The sequence below is a fragment of the Microcebus murinus genome, chromosome 8, assembly GCF_040939455.1.
Source record: "Microcebus murinus isolate Inina chromosome 8, M.murinus_Inina_mat1.0, whole genome shotgun sequence".
Classification (NCBI taxonomy): Eukaryota; Metazoa; Chordata; class Mammalia; order Primates; family Cheirogaleidae; genus Microcebus; species Microcebus murinus.
The window spans coordinates 6,306,111-6,328,202 of NC_134111.1; the positions used below are offsets into that span (position 1 = coordinate 6,306,111).

General features: G+C 44.6%; 1 protein-coding gene across 1 annotated transcript in view; it reads right to left on the reverse strand.

Annotated features, from left to right (window-relative positions):
- Nucleotides 1–22,092, reverse strand: part of CNTNAP5 (contactin associated protein family member 5) — a 772,432-nt gene that overhangs the window by 334,578 nt on the left and 415,762 nt on the right. The window contains exons 9-10 of the mRNA XM_012755965.3: nt 8,671–8,820; nt 5,313–5,484 (exon numbers count right to left, since the gene is read on the reverse strand). Of these exons, the coding sequence (XP_012611419.2) occupies nt 5,313–5,484; nt 8,671–8,820 (322 nt within the window). The remainder of the gene's footprint in view (nt 1–5,312; nt 5,485–8,670; nt 8,821–22,092) is intronic.

Below are 22,092 nucleotides of genomic sequence, written 5' to 3' on the forward strand. Positions count from 1 at the left end.
AAACCCTGAACCAACAAAGGTAAGAATCTTGACCAGAGAGTTTAGCAGACGCTTTTCTTAAAAGAATGTGTTAGGAAAAGGAAAGTGGTGAAGGTGGGACAAGCTGCATTGCATAACCCATTTGATGCAAGAAATGCAATGCAGTGCTCATGGTATATGCTCTTTGGAAAAAGTAAAACGTTTCATTTAGAAAGGATTAGAGCAAAAGCTCTCCATAGGTTGCTACAGCAAAGACCACAGGAGCACAGCCCCTGCTTCCACATCTGTCTTTGTCACCTCTAGGTGACACCATTTCCCCTGCTCAGAACCAGGGTAGGATGGTCTCCTGGGACCCTCCTGAGTAGCATCGCTTTATGAGGGAGGTTTGCAGGGAACGGGCCCTGTGGCCACCAAAGCCCTTTGCTGAGCACCAGAAGGCCACGTGAAATCAGTGTTTATCAATCTTTTTAAAGGTATGTAGGCAATATTTGGGGGAGGTGAAGCCACTTCCATTATATTCCCTTCTCCCCTCCCCCGCCACAGGCTGTGGAGTTTGTCTAGAAGGAAAGATCAAGCCATGACCTTCAGCAGGCTTAGCCAGTGGCTTTCGTCATTAAAAAAAGTTTATTCTTGTTTCCAGCTGTAACTGTTCTAAAACCATATTCCACTGGCCTCCAACCAAAATATCCCCTCTCTTAGACACACCTGAGGATCTGGTCATTCCCATCTTATTCACAAAGGTTTTGCTTGTAGTGAGAAGCAGGAGAGGAGCCAAATGACAAAGACCAGGGCACCCTGGAGGGAGAAGACAGTCAGTGGCCCCCTCAGTGGCCCTGGGACTGATTTCAACATCCTTTTGGGACAGGGACATTGAGAGACAGTTGCTAGAACTTTTCAGAGACCCTGAGAGACTCTGGCCGGGAGTTTTAGGTGAGGCAGGGCCCATCCCTCTCGCCCACACCTGTGTCACCTTTGCACACTCCACACAATCCCACAACCTCGGCCAGATTAGAAGCTTGAAGGCAGTGGTTCTCAGAGTGTGGCCATTAAGCCAGTCCTGAAACAGAAACATCACCTAGGAATTTGCTAGAAATGCAAATTCTCACAATCTACACCCCTAAAATTTGTGTTGTAACAAGCCCTTCTGAAACAAACACACTCAAATTTGCCTGCAAGATTTAAGGAGGACCCTACACTTAGGCGTCTGCAAAGGCAGGGTCATTGCATGCATGGACATGGAAGTAAGGGCCTCCTTAAATTTTTATTTTCAGGTTCCCACTAGTCCTGGCCCTGAGATCAGTGCTTTAGGAAAAACTGAAGGCCACAACCTTGGCTTTTCCCATGAGTTGCTTTCTTGGCAGTGGCTAGTAGCAAAGAAGGGCAAGTCCTTTGGACAAGAGCAAGTCAAAGCCCCAGAGGAGTCCCGGAACAACTTATTTCAGGGCACATGAAAGGTATTTCTATGGGGATCACGAGGACACTGCTGGGAGGACACTCACTTGCAATGGTGGGAGTTGGGGTGTCAGAAGGAGACCAAAGCCTCTCCTCTCCTCATGGACACTAGAGAGTTGGCAAACTTTTCAGTAACAGAACCACCAGGGTGAACAGTCACTGAGTATCTACTGCGTACTAGACGTGCCACTGAGCACCTGACTTCTCACACTTTCTCCTGTAACTCTGAACACAAAGGTAGGTTTTCTGATCCTGGTTTTGCAGAAGAGGAAACATGGATACAAGGTTAAATAACTAGTGTCATCTGTCACGCTGGTGCATGGAGGGCTGGGGTTATGTGCACCCTGCTGGCTGTCAATGCTGCCGCCACCTGCACTGGGATTTGGGAATTTCTCCAGGTGTGACTCCATTTCCCCCCACCTCAAGCAGCTGACTCATTAGCATCCCTGTTCTCCCTCCCTCCCCCGTTTGGCTTCACACCTTGGATCCCATCTCCTATTCAATTTCTGGGACAGCATTTGGTGATCTGTCCCTCCTGCCTTGGACTTTGAACCCCTGCAGCACTGGACATGGATCCTGGAACTGAGTGGAACTCAGCCACAAGGATGCTGGGAAGAGACACCACTGGACCTGGCCCTCCTAGGTCCACTTAGACGCTGTCTGACATTACACAACACTTTGCCCCCCTTTTAAATGGAATTGCATTAGGCACACAAGGTATATTGCACATGCTTGAAAATGCTGCCTGGTTGAGCAGAAGCTGGGGTTACATATTGAGAGCCACAGACACGCAATGACTGGTTTTTCCAGGTCGGTACCTGTCTGCAAGACAGTACATGGGAGAGAACACTGGCAATGTTCAACCCTTCACTACAACTGCAGCCCTGTGTGACCTTAGGGAAGCTGACATGCACCTCTGGGCGTTAGTTTCCCCCTTTTAGAAAGGAGAGACTTTCATGCATTTGTCCTCCCGGAGTTCTGCAGCTGTTGCAGCATCCTGGCCTACTCAGGGATGTTGTAAGTCAGCTTCACTCACTCACTCACTGGCTATCTGTGAGCCCATCGTTGAGATACAAACTGGTAAAGTTCCCTAATCCCTGAGAAGGAAAGCTCCCAGCTTTTACTCAAGGTGATGTGTCAAAGGTAGTTTGTAAACCACACAAGTTGGACAGCAGGCACCAGGGTATCTAGGCACCATCTCTAACAGAACCTGCTTAAAGGATCCCCACTAGGAGAACATAAGATTTTGGAACTTTTGTGCCTCTGGTATGAATGCTATCCTGGAGTTCTCAAATCTGATTTGCCTATGTGACCAGTGCTAAGACACTTAAGATGTGTAAGACACTCAGTGGGTCCAGCAAGAAAAGGAAGCTGGGAGGGTTGGATCCCACTGCATGTCAAGGAAGGAAAGGGAGGGGTGGAACGGGGTAACCACGGCGGAGTGGGACGGAGGTCTGGGTCTCTGTAGCTGGGGAGGACATGGCAGGGGAGGGGCCTGGGAGTACGAAGAGCCGTTCAGACATCCTCTGTGGTCTTCCCAGACAGCAACAGAGGTAAGAAAACCACAGCCACGCTATTTTGCCTCCCTCCCCACCCCCCCCAGCAAGTGGCAAGCTCCTTGAAGGCAAAGACTTTGTACTTCCCTGAAATCAAGTTCGCATTGATTAACACATTAAAAATAAAACACCAGACTTGGAAATCACCCTCCTTTCTAACCCCTGCCTCTTTCCAATTAATGTTAAATATAAGTTCAAGAAATAATGAATCAAGCAAAGGCTTTTGCCACAGCTTTCCCTTCTGTTAAGACAGTGTCTGGTAAATCAAGAAAAACATACCATTTACCCACTAAACCAAACACAATCCCTTATTACACAATTAACCAAAACACAATTGCATGTAATACAATTATACAAGACTACAATTACACAAAAGTAATGATGCGGTGTAGATGGCAATGACTTTCATGTAATCGAAAATAACGAGAGCTTCCTTGATTAGAAATTAAGGTAGCATAAGAGACACTTATTGACAAATATTCCCTGTATTGATCCACACTTCGCACAGGGCTTCCTCACAGGGTGAGGAAGGAGGGTGCCTCCTCCTCACCATTCCTGGACACTGCAGGGGTGGCCACCATTCCCTGTAACACCTTTTATTCTAAGGTCTCTAAACTAATACATTTTAATGAAACATACATGTTATTAGCCACTTTTCCAGCTGGTCAAATACAAAAATAATGAACCATAAGAGCCAAGAAGTCCATGTGATGTGCTGCTGATCCCACTTGCAGTGGTATTAACAGAGAAACAGGTGCATAAAGTTCCACCAAATTGTATTGGTCATTGCCACATCAGCGGACACTACATTCTGCACAGCTGATTTCTGTACCGCTCGGTGGAGGCACGCACTATTGCCCACTTTTGCTCCCCTGGACCGGGGCACCACCTCCTCCGCCGTGTGCTAGCTCTCTTCCAATCCATCTTTCTCATTTATTCTGAATACTCTTTCTACTAGACAAATCTGACCACCTTTCTTGCTGATTCTTTTTGAGAACATGAAGGCAAATTTCACTGGCACACAAAGTTCTTCATGGTCCTGGCCCACGTACCTGGCCATGTGTACCACCCCCACGGACCTACCATCTCTACTGAGCTGTGTTTTATTCTATCTAAGACACCATTAATTGTAAGACATACCATTAGTATATATGCCACTAAGAAAAATAAATGCTGCCAATTAAACTATTATACACCATCAATTGCAAACTGTATTTCAATATTAGATATTTTGAATGCAAAAAAATGTATTTTGAATTCATGAAATACTTGCAAGCCCTGCTCTCTGCTGTTTCTGTGCAATGTTCCACCAATCTCCTTCGCCCTCCCCACCTTACCCAAGCTGCCTGTGCCTCCTGCTCCAAGACTGGACTCAGCAGCACCTCCTGCACCCTCCCTGACCTCATTCCCCAGGCCAGACTAAGCTGCTGCTGCCATGGGTCCAACAATTACAGGTGCATTTCTTGGTCATTTATCTCACTTTACTGTAATGGCTAATATACTCCATGGTGAAACACGAGCAGAGGCCCTATGTCAGCAACACGTAGGCAAGCACTTAACAGACATTCAATAAATGGACATTGATCCATTCAACAAATAATATTTTGCCTGGGTTGAGCAGAATTAGAATGAAGGAGGTAGGCTCTGGAGAGGAAACATGGGGAACATGGAAAACCTTGCTGAAAATTCCAAATCCATACTCTTTGGCTTTCAGAGGTGTGTCTTTGCATTTAGAAACTCTTATTAATAATATAAGAGGAGCCAGATTCCAGTCAAAATAGAAGGGAAACTGAGTTTCGTTAGCTGTATGAGTTGCTGATTCTCTCTAGAGTCCAGTGTCCTCTGGGCCGCAGATGCAGTGGGTGGGGGTTCACTGTGTGCTGTTGGGCACAGCCCAAACCTCTGCCATAGGTCTCTCTCCTGGAGGGTCTGCAGCTCACCTGCCTGTGTTACAGGGACACCCACTGCAGCGAAGAACGAAATGGTTTAGGAGGGAAGTAATTCCTTCCTCCGTTTTGCTTTACTCTTAACTTCAAAGTAATCAAATGTTGTTTATGCATAAAATTTTAATCCTTTCACAAATTTGTATTTTGATTTAATTTGCATATCCCATTTACTGCAAGTCAACATGAAGAGAGACTCAACTAATTTAAACCATTTTTCTCTGGGCCTGAAATCCTTTCAGAAATATTTTCCATTAGGCGACTCAATTATGTCTAATGTGGCTAATGTCGGTGGATTAGAATTTTGCTTAAAGAAACTCATATTTAGAACAGTGAGAATGGGAAGAGGGTGGGAGAACAGAGGAGAAGAGACAATAATTACCTGTCTTTGATGCTACACAGATCAATGTGTAAATCACTAAAATTCCCCAGGGAACCTTGCTGAACTGAAATGAGGTCCTTGGGCTGGTTATCAATAAAGATGAGCCTCATGCAGCCTTGGAAAGCCTTAATGGGATTTAAACATTGGGAATCGGTGAGATTGTCGGGGCACCCTGTGGGACAGAGAAAAAAGATGAAGAAGAATACTGAAATGATCCGTCATTGCTCTGGCGACCTATTGATGGAAGACCTTGAGGTCTAATTATTTTGGTGCTTTTTCATTCACAGCGGTGCACGCCCTTTCGTTGTAAATCCTAGCATTCTCAGGGAGCGGAACGGAATCGGTACAAAACAGGGCATACTCAATCACCATAGAGAAAATAAAAAGTGTGGCAAAGGGAATACCAGTACTGTATTTATCTCATTCTGAGTTTTTTCTTTATGTAGGTCAGCTGTTCGTTTTTCTTTCGCATGGAGTCCTTCACTCATCGCAAGGAAGCGATGCATTGTAACTACCTGGGAATTTTGGGTCTGTCTTGAAAACGCGTATCTAAATGCACAATTCAATTCTTTTTTTTTTTTTTTGAGACAGAGTCTCACTTTGTTGCCCAGGCTAGAGTGAGTGCCGTGGCGTCAGCCTAGCTCACAGCAACCTCCGACTCCTGGGCTCAAGCAATCCTGCTGCCTCAGCCTCCCGAGTAGCTGGGACTACAGGCATGCGTCACCATGCCCGGCTAATTTTTTCTATATATATTAGTTGGCCAATTAATTTATTTCTATTTATAGTAGAAATGGGGTCTTGCTCTTGCTCAGGCTGGTTTCGAACTCCTGACCTCGACCAATCTGCCCGCCTCAGCCTCCCAGAGTGCTAGGATTATAGGCGTGAGCCACCGCGCCCGGCCAAAAATTCAATTCTGAATTACACTTTCAACAGACATTATGCTTTGTCTAAGGATGGCAGCAGAGTAATTGTCTGGCTAATTGTTGGCATTAACAGGCTTAGTTCCTGAGAAAGGTACACTCAGGAACATAACTGGAATTTTGAAGTGATGTGCAAAACAAATCCGGACTTTAAGGAAACTAAGGGTTTAAATGCACATAGTTACAGGGCTGTAATAGCATATGTGCGAGGGTAACACTATACCTTTTTTAAAGGGTGTTCTTTAAAAAAAAAAGCATTACACTAATTTAGCATAGCTTGCAACCAGGGCATATCTACTTCTCATTAAGACAGGTATAGAGCATCACAGGTGTATAAGTGGTATGCTCCTTACAAACTCCATTCCAGTGGTTTTAATAGGTTCAGAGCATATGGGAATGCAAGCTTGAAACCATGGCAATAACCCATAAATAATTGGGAATTATTTCAGCCATCTCTAATAGACAGTCACTGCTGGGCTGAAGCCCGGCAGCTGGCTAACAGCTCACAAGCACACCATAAAATGAAGAGAGATGCTACAATTTCTAATTGAAGCTATAGAGAGAATTTATGTAAGTTGACTATTATTACTGAAAACATTTTTCACCTTCCTTAAGTTTATAGCCTACATGTGGGGCGTTTGTTTAAACACTGTTCAAATCATAGATAAATCTTCCTCTCCTTAGCACTGTGCCCCTTAAACCCGGACCTGAGAACACGTCGACTGGGGGAGGGGAGTCATTTTGCCTTTGAGGAATGTCAGATGCTTACTGTATTGTAATTTCTAAAAAACATTTTTCCCAGAAATAAATTCAAGATCCCTTTTCTCTCTTTGTTGCTGAATTATTGAATGAGAGGTAAAATCATGCAGTCTGTAAGGTACGTCTTCCGGGCCTCTTGTTCTGCAGCCTCTATGATGCATTTTTGTCATCTCCTTGTTTTCACTAGTGGACTGTGGAAAACAGATCCAGACTTGAACCCTTGCTCTGCTCCTCACTAGCTCTATGGCCTCATACAAATTATTTCATCTGAGCAAACATCAGTCTTATTACCTATTCAATAGGGATAATGTTACCTGCCTCACAAACTTGCTGCATGAATTAAATGAGGTAAGACACATAAAACCTTAACAGAGACTGGAACTGCATCCCCTTCCTAAAGGAAGGTGTCCTCCCTGAACACATGCAGAAGACTAGGGTGGGGACAGAGGCCCCCCCTCACTCTAAAATCAAACCACAAGGATAATGCTCCTCATTGCTTCCCTTCCCGGAGACCCCAATATGCACCTGTGCAAGTCCCTTGTGTATTTCAAAGCTTTAGCCACATTTCTTTGGTGTGAGAGAAATGATTTATAAATCCCATTTAAGAGACTACAGGGCATAATTTTATGCAATACGTTTCTCCAACTTTTCAATGGAAGAAGAACTGGCAAGTGTAGTTCGGACCCTGCCCCATGCCCGTGTCTGTAGGAGCTGAAGCCACAGTCTGTCTCCTGCCGCGCAGCAGGCTCTGTGCTGCCATCTAAACCTTGTCCTCAGCCAGCTCTCCAGGCTATGCTGAGACCGGCTTATTTCCCCATGTCCCAGGTAAGGAAATTCAGGGACTGTAAGTGTCTTTCTCAAGGTCAGACAGCCACTGAGGTTAAATCCTCTTCAGAGATTATTTCTATAGTACAAACAACTGACTAGGAAATTAGATATTAATTTTTAATGAAAGAAATGCCATCAAACAACTAAATAAAATATATATGCATTGATAAAAATGCAGTAGATGTCTAATGATTCGTCTTTCATCATTACCAGTTTGCCCTTGTGTTTTCATCATTGGAAAGATTCTCAGGAACCACCTAACATCAGAGAAGGCAGAATCTGAACTGGCTTTTCCATGTGGAGCTACAAGCTCATGGGCCTTCTAGTTCCTTCCCACAGTTGGCTGCCCTACTCCATGGGCAGGGGCTCCAGGGAGGCAGGGAAGGAGAGGACAGGGGACCAAGAAAGCGAAGTGGCCTAGATGGCCAAGTGTACTGGCTGTGCCTTTCCACCTGAATTTTTCCTCTCGTAGGTACTGCTGACTCTTGGTACACTTTCCCTAAGTTTTCAGCTGAGTTTCTCCTTTCTAATGCGATCACAGAGCTTGGCATAGCTACAAAAATCTCCTTTGGATATGTTATGTAACACCAGCTCTTATAGCTAAAGTTCTTTTCTTCCTCAGCACTGACCTAGATAATTTATATTTGCACAGCTGTGAGAGATTTTGCTTCACACTATTTTGGGTTTGAGGGTGGATGTGTGTGTGTGTGTGTGTGTGTGTGTGTGTGTGTGTGTGTGTGTGTGGTGGGAGAATGGTCTAATTGACAAAGTGAAATCACCACAGTGAAATAAATGCCTGCTGCATTCTCCCTACCCCATTTATTTTCACTCTCAAAGGTTGGAGAATTTACCTCCAAAGTAGTAGCTCTTTCCAGAATAAATCTGCACCCAGGTGGTGTCCTGAGCTGGGGATGTTGCATCGTTATCCAGAGTGAGAGTGATGCGGTTCCTCCTGGCATTGATGCTAACCGAATGCCACAAGCCGTCATTCAAGTTGCTGCCTGCAAGAGAAACAGGAAGGACAAGCACAGGGATGATGGATTGGGGCAGTCTGGCGAGAGGGCTCGTTCCCAGCCTGCTGAGACACACCCCACTCTTCCCTGGGCTCCCGCAAACGCCCCCGCTGTTTCACAAGGGACATCTTTCTCCCTCCTTTTACCACTTGATTCTATTCTCCGTTTGTTTCTTTTTTTTTTTTTTAATTACCTAAAGTACTTCTGATAGTTTTGGCTTACAAACAAAAGCAAAGTTACAAAATTCATATATACTACAACCAAAAGCACGGCATAGAGTGATGTATTAATGTATAAAAGCAGAAGAAAAACAGAAAACAAACAAAAAACCCCAACAAAACTTGAAATGTTACCAGCAGTTTTACCTTTGGGTGGGGGCTTATAAGCAATTTTTGTTTTCTCACACTTTCTTAAAAACAATTTTTTTAGTAAAAAGTGAACTATTTTTTAAAGTAGAAAAGGCAAGCCAGATTGCAATGACATGCCAGGCAGAGGCAGCCTCCTGCTGGAGAGAGGTAACAGACAGGTTCATTTCCAGCCTCTTCCCATAACTATGCTCTGATTTTATCACCTGTAATATTATAACCCCTGCCCTGTATCAGTGATCAAATGAGATCGGGCAGCTCTGTGTCTAGCGCCGTTTGGAGGGAGAGTAGACGCTATGTCCGGTTCTCCTGTTCTTCCGCCCTGATGTCCTTGGTGCGCACTGCATTGCTGACCTGCCCTATTGAGGAAACGCCGCTGGGAACTAGTCATGAGTGTTTCAACTGTTCTCTCCAAAAATGTACCACCTGTTAAGACGGTTATGTCAGTGCAAAGCACTTGCTGAAGAAAACGCAGTCACATTAACCAATCGAGTCACAAAGATTTGTCTGTGACAGGAGCACACAGCCACACGGTTCTTCATTCAGTAGTCATTGACTGTGCCCTGTTATGTGCGGAGTTGCCTTCCCTCTCCTTGCCTCAGCTTTTTCCCCTGCAAAAGGGGGGCAGTGATTGTACTGAAAGGCCCTCATGAGAACTGCACCCTTAACACAGCAGTGCATGCAGAACAGTCCGTGTCGATCCTAAGCAGCCAGTGGCAGCTCAAACACAGTGGTCCCTGGCAACGGGGAGTATGGATAAGGGCACCCATGACCTCTATCCGGGGGTGGTCCACAGTCAAGTGAAGAGACATATACAAAGAGGATTAAAATATTGCCTTTCAAGTTCTGGCTGGGGGTGGGGTAGACCAAGAAGCAAGCAAACAATAATGCTTGTGATTCTGGGTGGAACAGTGTATGATATGTGGGAAGGAAGAAAGAGGCCTACCTAGCCCATGTGAGGGTCCCAAGAGTGTTTCACAGAAGTGGGTGACAGTTAAGGGAAGTATTGGAAACTGAGAAAGTTTGCAGTTCAGAGTGAGAGCTCCAGGAGACAAAGGCTGTACAAAGACCCGAGGTCTGGAATGAGAAGCAGAGAGGACGATGGGAAGAAACCTGGGAGAGGCCCCAGTCGCCCCGGGGCCTTACAGGCGGGCAAAAGGGGTGTTTTAACACTATCTTTTGACAAATGATTCTGGAGTACACTTTACCCAAACCAATTCCATCAGAATCTCCGGGGATGGGCTCTAGGCACCTGCATTTTCTCAAAAGCTCCCTGGGTGACTCTAAAGCACAGCCAAGGATATAAATCTCTGCTTTGGAGCCTGGGAGTCCATGAGGGGTCTTTAGCTTGGTAATGACTGGGTGGAGGTGTTGATTCAAAAATCCTCCCTCCCTCCCGCTGCAGAGCAGAGGACAGAGGCAGGGAGGAGTGCAAGAGGGGAGGCGATTGCTTGCAGAGGCCCCAGGATACAGGATGGTAGGGTCTTCGAGAAAGTAGCAGCAGGGAAAGCAGTGAGCAAATGATGGATGGAGAGCTATTTGCAGAGGTAAAACAGACCTGCCTTGGTAGAGCCTACTAAGAAGCCAGCAGGGAAGAAAGCACTGACAATCTCAGCAGAGTGGCAAGTAAGGAGCTTGTGCTCCCCGTCCCCTCCCCCACGCTACCTGGGGCTCTGGAATGGCTAGGGAAGCTGCCCAGGGAGAAGCAGGGCGCCAGGCCAGGCCGGCTGCATTTGCGCCTGGGCAGCTGGGTCCCATCTGCTCAGAGTGGCCAGATGCAGGAGGCCTCCTGTGTCATAGCCAGCTCCTTGTGGCCAGTCCCCTTGCCGCCTGGAACATCTGCTTGGGGTAGAGGGGAGAACCCACAGGCTGCTGAGCCTGGTGGCCCACTTTGTCCCAAAGGCAGTTGTCTTCCGACAGGGTTTGGGTCCTGGCCACAGGGACTCTGCTAATCAGGTAGAGGCTCTGTCAGGTGTTTCTTGGTGAGGCACATTTGACTTCTTTTGGGAATTTGGGGAGCACAGTCAATTGTAAGTCTTACTTTTACTTTCATTTGCATACTCATTTGAATATATCTGCATAACATATGGGCTGGCATTTGCAGGTAAAGTCTAGACTGGGCTGGAAGGGAGTTAATAACTAGTTCTGCATTATAGGGTCTAAATAGTCCTCAAGGGCCAAGCACCCTGCGAAGCGTCAGGGATGCAGTAGAGAAGAAAGACTTTCAGAGGCCACAAGGAGCAGCCCCTCTAATGAGACACCCAGCAGCATTTTCCAGATGAAACTGGCTGGGAGAAGGGGCTGCTCCTGTGAGTCTGCAGAACAGCCTCTGTGCTCAGGTTGTGGCCTGGCCCGTCCCACATCACTGTCTGTGGCTCTCTCTTTAAAGTTTTCACTTGGTGAGGGTTTGCTGGATTGGTCTCTTCCCCTCTCTCCTCTCCCCCTTCCCCTCCCCTCTCCTTTCTCTTCCCTCTCTCTCTCCCTCTCCCCTCCTCTCCCCTCTCCTTTCCTGGTTTTTTTTTTTTTTTTTTTTCTCTTTGGTCTGCTTTTCTTTTTTGTTTTGTTTTATTTCAGCATATTATGGGGATACAAACATTAAGGTTACATATATTGCCCTTGGCCCCCGCCCCCCTCAAGTCAGAGCTTCAAGCGCGTCCATCCCCCAGGTGGTGCACATCACACTCATTATGTATGTATACACCCATCCCCTCCTCCCCTCCCATCCGCCAGACACCCGATAAATGTTATGTCTATAAGCGCACTTAGGTGCTGATCAGTGAAACCAATCTGCTGGTGAGTACATGTGCTTATTTTTCCGTTCTTGGGATAGAGCAGGTCTGCTTTTCTTTGAGTTGACCTTTTCCTGCCTTTTCCTGTGGGGAGTGGGGGGCTTGTGTGAAAATCTTAGCTCTGTGGAAGAGAATTATTAGAATAATCATTTTTGATGCCCATATCACCTGGGAAGCTTTAGAAAATACAGAACACTGAGCCCAAGCAGGTTAATTAAGTCAGATTTCTGGGGGTGGCCCCAGGCCTTGGAAGGTTCAAAGATCCCTGGGAATTCATAGTATCACAGATTATTTTCATTTTTTAATCCATACAGTACTGAAATTTTCAAAGTTTCTTAAATAATGTACAATCTTCATAATCTCTTAAAAAAACTGTTTAAGCTGAAATCAAGGACAGAAGAAATGTCCGACCTTTTCTACTTTTGTTCTCATGGCTTTTTGCAAGTCCCAGAATCCAGTCTCAGACATTGGTACGAAAGGTTTCTTAGAGAGAAAGAGTTACGTAGGCTGTCCTGCGCTTCTCTAGGAATCAAATCGAGAATGGAAAGTTTTCTGTATAAATAAAAATGACATTTTCAATCTTTACAACTGCACTTGCAAATGAACCTTTGAAAACACAGCCTGATTGTCAAAATAGCTAATAATACACGCTACCAATGTTGAATGGCTACAATGTGCCAGGCACTTTAAATATATAATTCCTAATTTTTGCAATCGTCCTGGAGTTCACATTTACTGTCCTCATGTTATAGATGTAGCAGAGGAGACCAGAGAGGCTTCCCGGGTCCCACGGCTATCACAGGGAGGGGCCGGGCACCGGGGCAGCCAGCACCCCTCCTGCTGCAGCACCGTCAAAGCCACCAGGCCAGCCCTGCTTCTGGAATCACTTGCATGACCAGGGAACTCCACAAAGTGTTATTTTTTGTTGCTGACTTCAACTTTTCTTTTGTTATTATTACTTTGGTAACAGCTTTACTGAGATAAAATTCACGTACCATACATTTCATCTGTTTTAAAGTGTGCAACTCGATGGCTTTTAGTAAATCCAGGGTAATACAATCACCACAATCAATTTTAAAATATTCTGTCACCACCAAAATGCCCTCTGTAACTTTCATCTCTCATCACTCCATCTTCTTGTGCCCTCACCTGCAGCCCTGGTCAACCACTAATCCACTTTTGCACTTCTATGGATTTCCCTAGTCTTGGCATTTCATATAAATGAAATTATATGGTAGGCACCATTTTATGACTGGCTTCTATGGCTTAGCATAACGTTTTCAAGGTCTGTCCATGTTTCATGAATTGGAATATCTGTATAGCTGAATAATGTCCTACTATACAAATATGCTACATTTGATTCATTCATCACCTGTTGGTGGACATTTAGGTTGTTTCCACTTTGGGGCATTATTGTGAATAATGCTGCCATGAACATTTGGGTACATGTTTCTGTGTGGAATATATTTACGATTTTCTTGGACACCTAGAAGTGCAGTTGCTGGGTCATGTGGTAATTCCATACTTCACCCTTTGGGGAATTGCCAGACTCTTCCAAAGTGGCGGGTTTACATTCCTATAGGACAACTTTGCTTTTAACAATACTGACTTCAAACTTTAGTCCTGCCCTTTTGTGGATCATCTAGCTTCTGAGAAGAATTAAAATCAGATTCAACTTTTGTTTCTACTTAGGTCTGACCTTAGAACGCTAAGCCAAATTTTATTACTTTGATTTTACTTTGGTGGAGGTGGGGAGTCTTGTACTATACCTCTTGTATTCTGGATCTCAATTACTTTTCTCTTTGTCGCTCTACTTCCTCAGTCAAATTTCTAACAGATCTTTGAAGTTTAATCTTCATCTTATTTTATTGTCTGCCTTTTTGTTTTGAAGATAGAAGGAAAGGCAAGATCATAATCTGTGCTGCAAGGTGTTAATGAACCGTTGAAACAGAGTGGCTGTCCAGGAGGCTTAAGCATTAGCCACGACTAGACTAGACCATCACAGCCACACATGCACATGCAGAGATGCAGCCCAGGCCAGCACAGAGTCCCCAAAGCCTTTTCCAACCCTGCAAATGACTTGTGACACATTTCCTTGACGCCTGTATTTGCCTGTTACCCCTTGCTCAAGGCCCTGTCACTCACAATTTCTAGGAATTTAGACAGATATCTTAATTTCTCTAAACCTGTTACATCATCTGTAAAATAGAAATAGAATTGATAAGCTTGACTTGGACGTTTCTAGGCTCTATCTTCTCCAGAAAACCCCATTCAGCTGTTTTTCTATGTCCTCTCACATCCACCCTTAATTAACAGTTCAAAGGTAGTTTTAATTTTTGTAAGAACAAAGTGGGGAATATATAAATAATAGAATAAGGCAGTCTTAAAATAAATGTCAATTACATAGTAAAAGAGAATATTATAATTACTAGTACCATTATGCTACAATTTAGAGCCTGAGTTATGTTTTTCTTAGACTCCATTTATTCATCAGTTATCAAAGTCTATTAACTCTTCCTTATATATGGAAGATTAAATTCTCATATTTCTTCATATTCTCTTTTATTCTACTCTTTATCCTTACAGCTGCGAATTTTCAGGACGGTCTCCCTCTTTTCCCAGCCTCCTGCCTCTTTCTGGTAGAGGACACCTTGATAGATCAAACTATCTAAAGAGCAACGTTAATGTCAATTTCATAGCAAACACACCTCCAACAGCTCATGGAGCTGAGGATGCAACTGGCGCTGCTTAGCTGGACAATCTATGCTTTCTGCAACCAAGTTTCTTTTGTTTCTTTCCATCCTTTCAACCTTATTTCCCAATATCCTTACATAAGTTTCCTACTCCAGCTAGACTAGTGTATTCATTATGTTCCAAGTGGACACATTTAGCAAATTGGTGCTTCCACTCCCAGCCTCTGCTCTACCTGGACTCTGTGCAGTTCCCACTATCCAAATGCATCTCCCAGTCCTGCAAGGCCCAGTGTTTGCCTTAGCACAGCCTCTCCAAATCCGTGCAGACAGACAGCCGATTTTTTGACTTTCTATCACAGTCACCCAGCACAGTGGAGGGCATAAAGAAAGTGCTGAATGATTGATTGATCGAATAAATGAATAAGTTACTAAATCAGGAAATGGACGAAGCAGGCTTTCCTTGACTAGGCTAGGGCAAGACAATTTTTCCTTCTAAATTCCTGTAACATCCACTGTCTGATCTACTTATTTTATTCATATTATTTACTGCCTGTTGATATTAATTAAAGATTCATCTACGTAAGTCTCATCTCCCCAGTGGGATTACAAATTCCTGGGGGTCAGAATCAGAGTCATGTTTCGGTATCCCCCTCAGCGTCACCGGGGCAACGTCCTGCCTTCTCCAAATGCTCATTGATTGAGTGAGCATCAAACCAGCCGAATCCCAACTGCCAAGTGTCAGCGGCAGGGCCATCTCATGAGCACGGGCCATAAATCACGGGTTAAGCCTTTCCTGGTTGTTAAAGCCTGGCTCGTATTTCAAGATAACCTGGATCCTGAAAACCCGCTATCAGGGTATAAAGAGAAAACATCTGGGTTTGCATCCACTGGAGTCTGACAGGACATTGTGACACATTTGTGGTTGATGGCGAAGGGGTTGTTTCCCTAGTACAGACTTGAATGTTCAGGTCAAACATCTACATGATAAAAATAAGCTCAACTCCAGAGAGATGTTTTCCTACTCCTGTCAAGATACAGATCAAACAGTGTAGTCCCTGACCAACATGCTGCCTCACCTTTTGTCCACCCTCCTGTGCACTCTGTGACTCAGGTGCACTTAGCCCCCCAGGAAGTCTTACACCCCTAGTTCTCCTACTGTATCTCGTCTCTGATTGGAGCATCCTTTCTTTCCCTATTTGGCCAAATTCTCTTTATTCTTCAGAACCAAACTATATTGTCCCCTCTTCTAGAAAGTCTTCTCTTTCTCACCATCCCGTTGCTTCTTATCTGTGCTTTTCCAGAATGCTGAGCATGTGTCCTATTGCATTATAAATGCCTTTTTCCTGTCCCTGTCAACAGTGCCTAGGAGGTGAAGGGCAGTGCCACCATCCCAGGGTCAGCCATAGTGCCCAGCACAGAGTCGACGCTCCGAGTTTCCTGAATTAGGTGGAAGCAAAGTGAACTATATAAAAGAATCATTAAAGTAGAAAATAAGTAGAGCAAGGGAGATAATAGCAGGCTTGACTAGTAGATGAATCTGCTATAATAATAAAAATCAAGCTCTCTCAATTTCTCTTCTAAGTAAGGTAGAGAAAGAAGAGTAAGTTAATAAATAAAATGCTTCTGTTGTCATTACCCGAGCCTGAAAAAGCTGCAAATGCCCAAGATCACTGCTTTGGTAAACATCCCCAGCCTTTGATTGGTATCTTGAAGTTCAGGCAATTACATTTCACAGGTCCCCATGAAATGCAATGCTTCATCATATTTCTGTCTTCTGAAACTCGAACTCTGTGCTCAGCCAGACAGCTTGTTGTGACAGCCATGGCCCCGGGGCTATCTATTTATTTGCCCTTGCTAATGGGATCTTCTCATCAACATTATCTTAGCTGAATCATGGAGGCATTAATGACAACTTAATTGAAGCAGAGGATGAAGCTCTCAGACTCGTCATGTTTGCTTGACGTGCAGATGGCAGCTAGCTACAGATGACTTAGTGAAAAAGGGCACTATACGGGGAGCAGCTCTGTTAATTGCAGGGCTGTAGCCTATAACCATCTGGCCGCCTGAACTAACCGGGGCGGGCGCTGCTCTCCTACAGGACGCAGCTCCCTGTCTCCCAGCCCACCCCCCCAGACTCCGCTGCCTTTTGTCTAATTAGCACTTCCGCTGAGCATAACTCATTCCTGAGTTTGACACACTGCGCAGCATATAATTGTTGTTACAGGACTGTTTGTTAGAAATCACTACTAACTCTTCCTTCCCTGTTAAAGGTATAGCCTTCAGAAATGTTTTGGAGGTCAACTCCACTATTCACGGAGACAGTGGCTCATGTGAGAGGCACACAGGGAGGGAGGAATTGTGGTGAGCAAGGTGTGGCACCGGGCCCTGGGCAAGTGATGGACTTGTTCCCAGGGACCCTTACATCCTAGTGATGATAAGGGTATTGGACCTCCAATTGTGTAGACACAGAATTAACAGACATTGCTATGAACTGTGATGAGTCCCCACAAATCTCTTATGTCAAAGTCCTAACCCTCAGTACCTAAAAATAAAACTTTATTTGGAGCTAGGGCATTTAAAGGGTAATTATAGCAAAATGAGGTTCCTTGTGTCTGGTGCCGTTGTGAGAGGAGGCTGTATGGACAGAGACATGCACAGAGAGAGGACCACGTGAGGACACAGGGAGCAGCCGGCCTCCTACATGCAAGCCAAGAGAGAGGCCCTCGGAAGAAATAAAACCTGCCGACGCCTTTGTCTTAGACGTCTAGCTCCCAGAACTGTGAGGAAATACATTTTTGTTGTTTAAGCAACTTAGTCTGTGGTAATTTGCTATGGCAGCCTGAGCAGACTGATGCAGGCACAGATCCACACACTCACAAATGCTACAAAGAAGAACTAGAAGACCAGAAAACAGGATACCTGGCCTGCCTTGGAAAGGTTTGCTGAGAAAATACCCACTGAGATAAATTCCAAAAGATAGGTGGGGTGGTGCTCGCCACAGCTACAGGATGAATCATTTGATTTAAACGCAGTCGATGCCAAGTAACCGTCAAGCAAACACCCATTCTGCTGCCCCTCCAAGGCTCTGCCACCAGGGTCCCGCCAGGTCCCGAGCTAGGGAAGAATGAGCTCGTCACGGCAGCCTGCAGAATGCAGAAAACCCATGACCAAAGGAATGGACCGCTTAACTGATATTTTTGGAAGGGATTTTCTCTAGTACTATTCAAGAAATTATGGAAATACTGAAAAATTGTAAGGCGGTAAACACTACTGCTTGCTCCTAGGAATTAAATGGGATGGGATGAGCTGCGATGGTCTCTCCAATAAGCCATTTGCCTCAGCTAAAAGAATTGTGACGACCTCTGGTTGATTTCTGCGTCTTTGTAGCCATGACTCCTTTCGTCCTGGGATTGTGCTCTGTTCCAGGTGACTGGCTCTCACCTATGTCTCTGCAGCTTATAGTCATTAAGTGGTGCTCGGTGGCCAGGCTGAGACCTCTCAGGTTGGATTTTCCCAGATTTTTCTTCTGGATTTCATTTGATTGTGCTGAGACCATGTCTTTAAAGTATAGACTCATCTGTTCATCCTGAAAATTCCAGTTTGGATTTGATGTCCTTGGTGGCATCAAGGCAGTGCACTGTGCTATTGGGAATCTCTTGGGAGAAGATTTTCTAACAAAAATGCATAGTCGTCTCTCTGCCATTGGCCTCCCTGCCGCTTTCTCTGCGTTCTGAAGGGACATAAACATTTGCAGATCCTCCTCTGCAAGAAAGTCTGCTCCGTATTCAAAGATCCTCACCACGCCCTGTTTTCTCTCTGCATGAAATAGCTTCAGCACCTGCAACTGTCCTTTTATTAACAAGTTTGAAGACTCTCTATATTATCATAATCCTCTATCAAGCCTCTCCCCACACACAATTCTAGCGTGATTTAAAGAAGGTTACCTGCACCACCCCCTAAAAAAACTTTTCAGATTTAGATATTTGGCTCCTAATTCTCTACAGGTCACTTAAAGTCTTAAGTGTGACCTTTCTGGGACACGCAAGGCATCTCATTCACAACAACCATGACATCAAAGAGGCCAAGTTTACTTTGCTTACTTCACAAAACACACCAGAATTTGGGAGTTGAGAGTCATGGCCTTTGGCGAGGGCTTGGCTCTGGGTGCTCCCAGTCAAGGCCACTTACTCCATTTTCAAAAGAAGACTTTTAGGTTGATAATTTTCTTGACGATAATAACATACACGGTTGACCTGTTTTCTTTCAAGAACTCATAGAAAGGGCTAGAAGGGGCTTCGGTGATTCTAGACCAACCTTCTCCTATAGCAAAAGAGGACCGCGCGGTCTAACGGAAGCAGACTTACTCGCGGCCTGCATCTCCTCAGCACAGCTGGGCCGGCGCCCCGAGCCGCCTGAATTCAGGCTCTCTGCACTGGCATTTGAGAAGTGCTATGACAGGGAAAAACAAAATTAAACTGAAGCCTTCTTTCTTCCTATTCTTATGGCCTTACATTCTCCCATTGAAAAAATAAAAACAACATTCAAATGTCAGATCACTTTCAAATAATTATAGTAGTGGCAGTTTTCTCTTTGGATCGCTTAATATTTCACATGACATTCAAAACATTCTGCCTTATTCCTCTGAAGAAAACAAACCAGGTGGTCTCCTTTACCTTTACGAAACGGCCTGTTTTCTTAGTAATTCAGACTGGCTGAGCAATGCCCGTCTCCATGCCAAGTGTCTCCTGAAGAGCCTTTAAAATGACAGCCCCGTCCCTCATTAAAAAATGGAACGTGGCATCTACTGTTCAGTGGGCAAGTGTGGATTTTGAGAGACCCTCATGGCCATGTGGCCGCTGTGAGAGGTCCCCATGGCACCTGGTATCTTATGAGAAGAAACAACTGACAGTTTGAAATGCATAAAATAAATCATCTGGGTATTTGCTCATTCATTTAAGATTTGCCTAAATGGATTTTCTGATTCCTGAAAGCGCGAATGGCAAGGCTCACTGAGCAGCAAGACTCCTTAAGGGTGTTCTCTGTTTCTGTGCCGCTCCTGAATTCCCACGCGGGACGAGGGGAACAGGGCTGACTGGAGTGGGAACTCCTGAGCAAACGAGGGCACGGTCTTTGGAAGCAGATAGCCCTCACGTCACTTAGTAGCCTTAGTCCTTACGTGATAATCTTACTAAGGAATTGACACTAAGCATCAAAAATGTCTGAAAAAAGTATGTCATATATACTCAGTGAATATTTGTGTGTGTGTGTGTGTTGATAATAGACATGTATGATTTACTTTATGCTATATAGCAACCTTAGCCAAAGTAGACGATGTTTACAAGGACCATGGACTTCTCATTCTTGGGTGACTCCCATTTAGCCCCAGAATAAGACCACCAAGTGAAATGTTTTGGAAAGACACAACTGTAGATCCTAAGTAGCCCATTTTAATTTCTGAGGATGCGTTTTGTTTGCACTTCTCTCTCTGGTCTCCGATGCAAAAAGCCCCGAATGGGCACCCTTTCTTCCTAGAAAGTCAGGCGCACTGTGCCAAGCTCTGAAAACAGGCTGCGGGTGCCTGGCATTGGCGCGCTGCCCTTTCCACGGGAATTAACTTCTCTTTTAGATCCAGGATGTTAGAAACTCCTGGGCGAGTCTGAAATAGATCTTTGACTATCTGCATTCCCTGACCCATTAACAAGACATGGTGCTACATATGTTCTGTTTTATGTGACATCCCATGTGTCAAGGGATGGCCTTTTGAGGGCCCCTCTGGCCCTCAAAAATTATTAGGACAGTTGTCATTATTTTTTCATTATTCATATTGGATTTTCATCTCTTACAAAGTCAATATAATCTTAAGTACTTTGAAATAAGTTTCCTATTTTTGTCTGATTATGTGTTTGTCCCTCTTCTCCCCAAGGAGGAAAATAAGCAGAAAATAAAAAATCTTGATCCATTTCAAATAAAAATTAAGAAAGTTCAAATTTTTTTAAACACAGGAAATTCTCCTTACGAAGAGAATTATGCAAGAATTTTCTAAGACAAACTTCAGGAATTCAGGCTGCATATTTTTAAAGCTTCCTTGTTCCTTACTTGTTTCAGTGTCTGAGATGGAAGTCTGAAGTAACTGATGATTTTTCCCCCTCCATAGCTGGGTAAGGCGGCAGCTTTCACCAGCCTCTCTCTCGGTTATAAACGCGTTTTAATGGACTGGCATGTGCTTAATAATACAGGCAGCACCTGGATTCTTTAGAGCCAAGTGCCTCTGGGGCCTGTGCTATATTAAAACTGCATTTTTGACCTGAGGCCTACTGGATCCTGTACTCAAAAACACCTCACCAATTTGAGAGTAACAGCCCAGTGCCAGCTCGAATTTTTCTTCTTTAAATAAGGAGAATTGAGGTTTAACTTTTATAACTCTGAACATGAAAAATATTATAATTCTAACTGATCAACTCACCTCCATTACTAGAAATCTAATAAATTTTATAAAAGTCCTTCGACTGCACAAATTCATCCTTAACTTTTATGACTCTATGGACTGAGACTCCTTGTAGCTATAGGTCTTGAGTCAGTATGGAAGGAAAATGAATTTGTTAAATAGCTTCTCAACACTCTGCTAAGTATTTAAGGCGCACTGTACTATCTCATGTAATTGCCATCACAGTCTTGCAATGAAAAAATTATTTATTTTTAATCTCATGTGATAGCAGCCTCAAAGATAATGCCCAATAACAGATTACAAAAGTCTGTGCTTTCTATCTCGGGAGTTCTCTCTTGCTCTCTCCTGGCAACCTGCTGGAGAAGCTCCTAAGGGTAAGCTTGAGGAGGAAACTAAAATATTGCACTCCAAAATACTCTTCTCTGGCATATTTCGGGATGGCTGTTCAGAGAGCCAGCAAGCAGCCCTGCAAAGCTGCCTGTCATGGGGGAAATCTGCATCTGCAGAGAAAACCTGCAGTGCTGCAGCCAGGCGCTCCCTGTGGCCTCCCTGCCCAGACCTAGGGAGGACTAGCTGAGCCTGACGCGTTTAAGGGCTGACGGGAGCATTTGCCACCTATTCTCTGTGGGGCTGCTACCTGTGAGGTCTCAGCTGCACAGCAAGGCCACCTTTGCTAGCCAGGCCTCCCTTCTCTCCCTCCCACCACCCACCTCGCCACTGTAACCGGATTTATCACCACAACTTATTTTTGGCCGTGCGTCGAGCTCCCATTCTTTCTGTAACCTCAAGATGGTATGAAAGCATCAACCATCTGGACCTTTCTTTCAGGTTTTATATTTTGTATGACTTCCGTCTTCCGTGTGCATGTGTCCGTGTGATAACATTTGTAAGCCTTTTTTCTTGTTATCAGTTTGTTTTACAAACTCAAAGTATCAAACTTTCATGGGGCAACTGGACACTTCCCTACA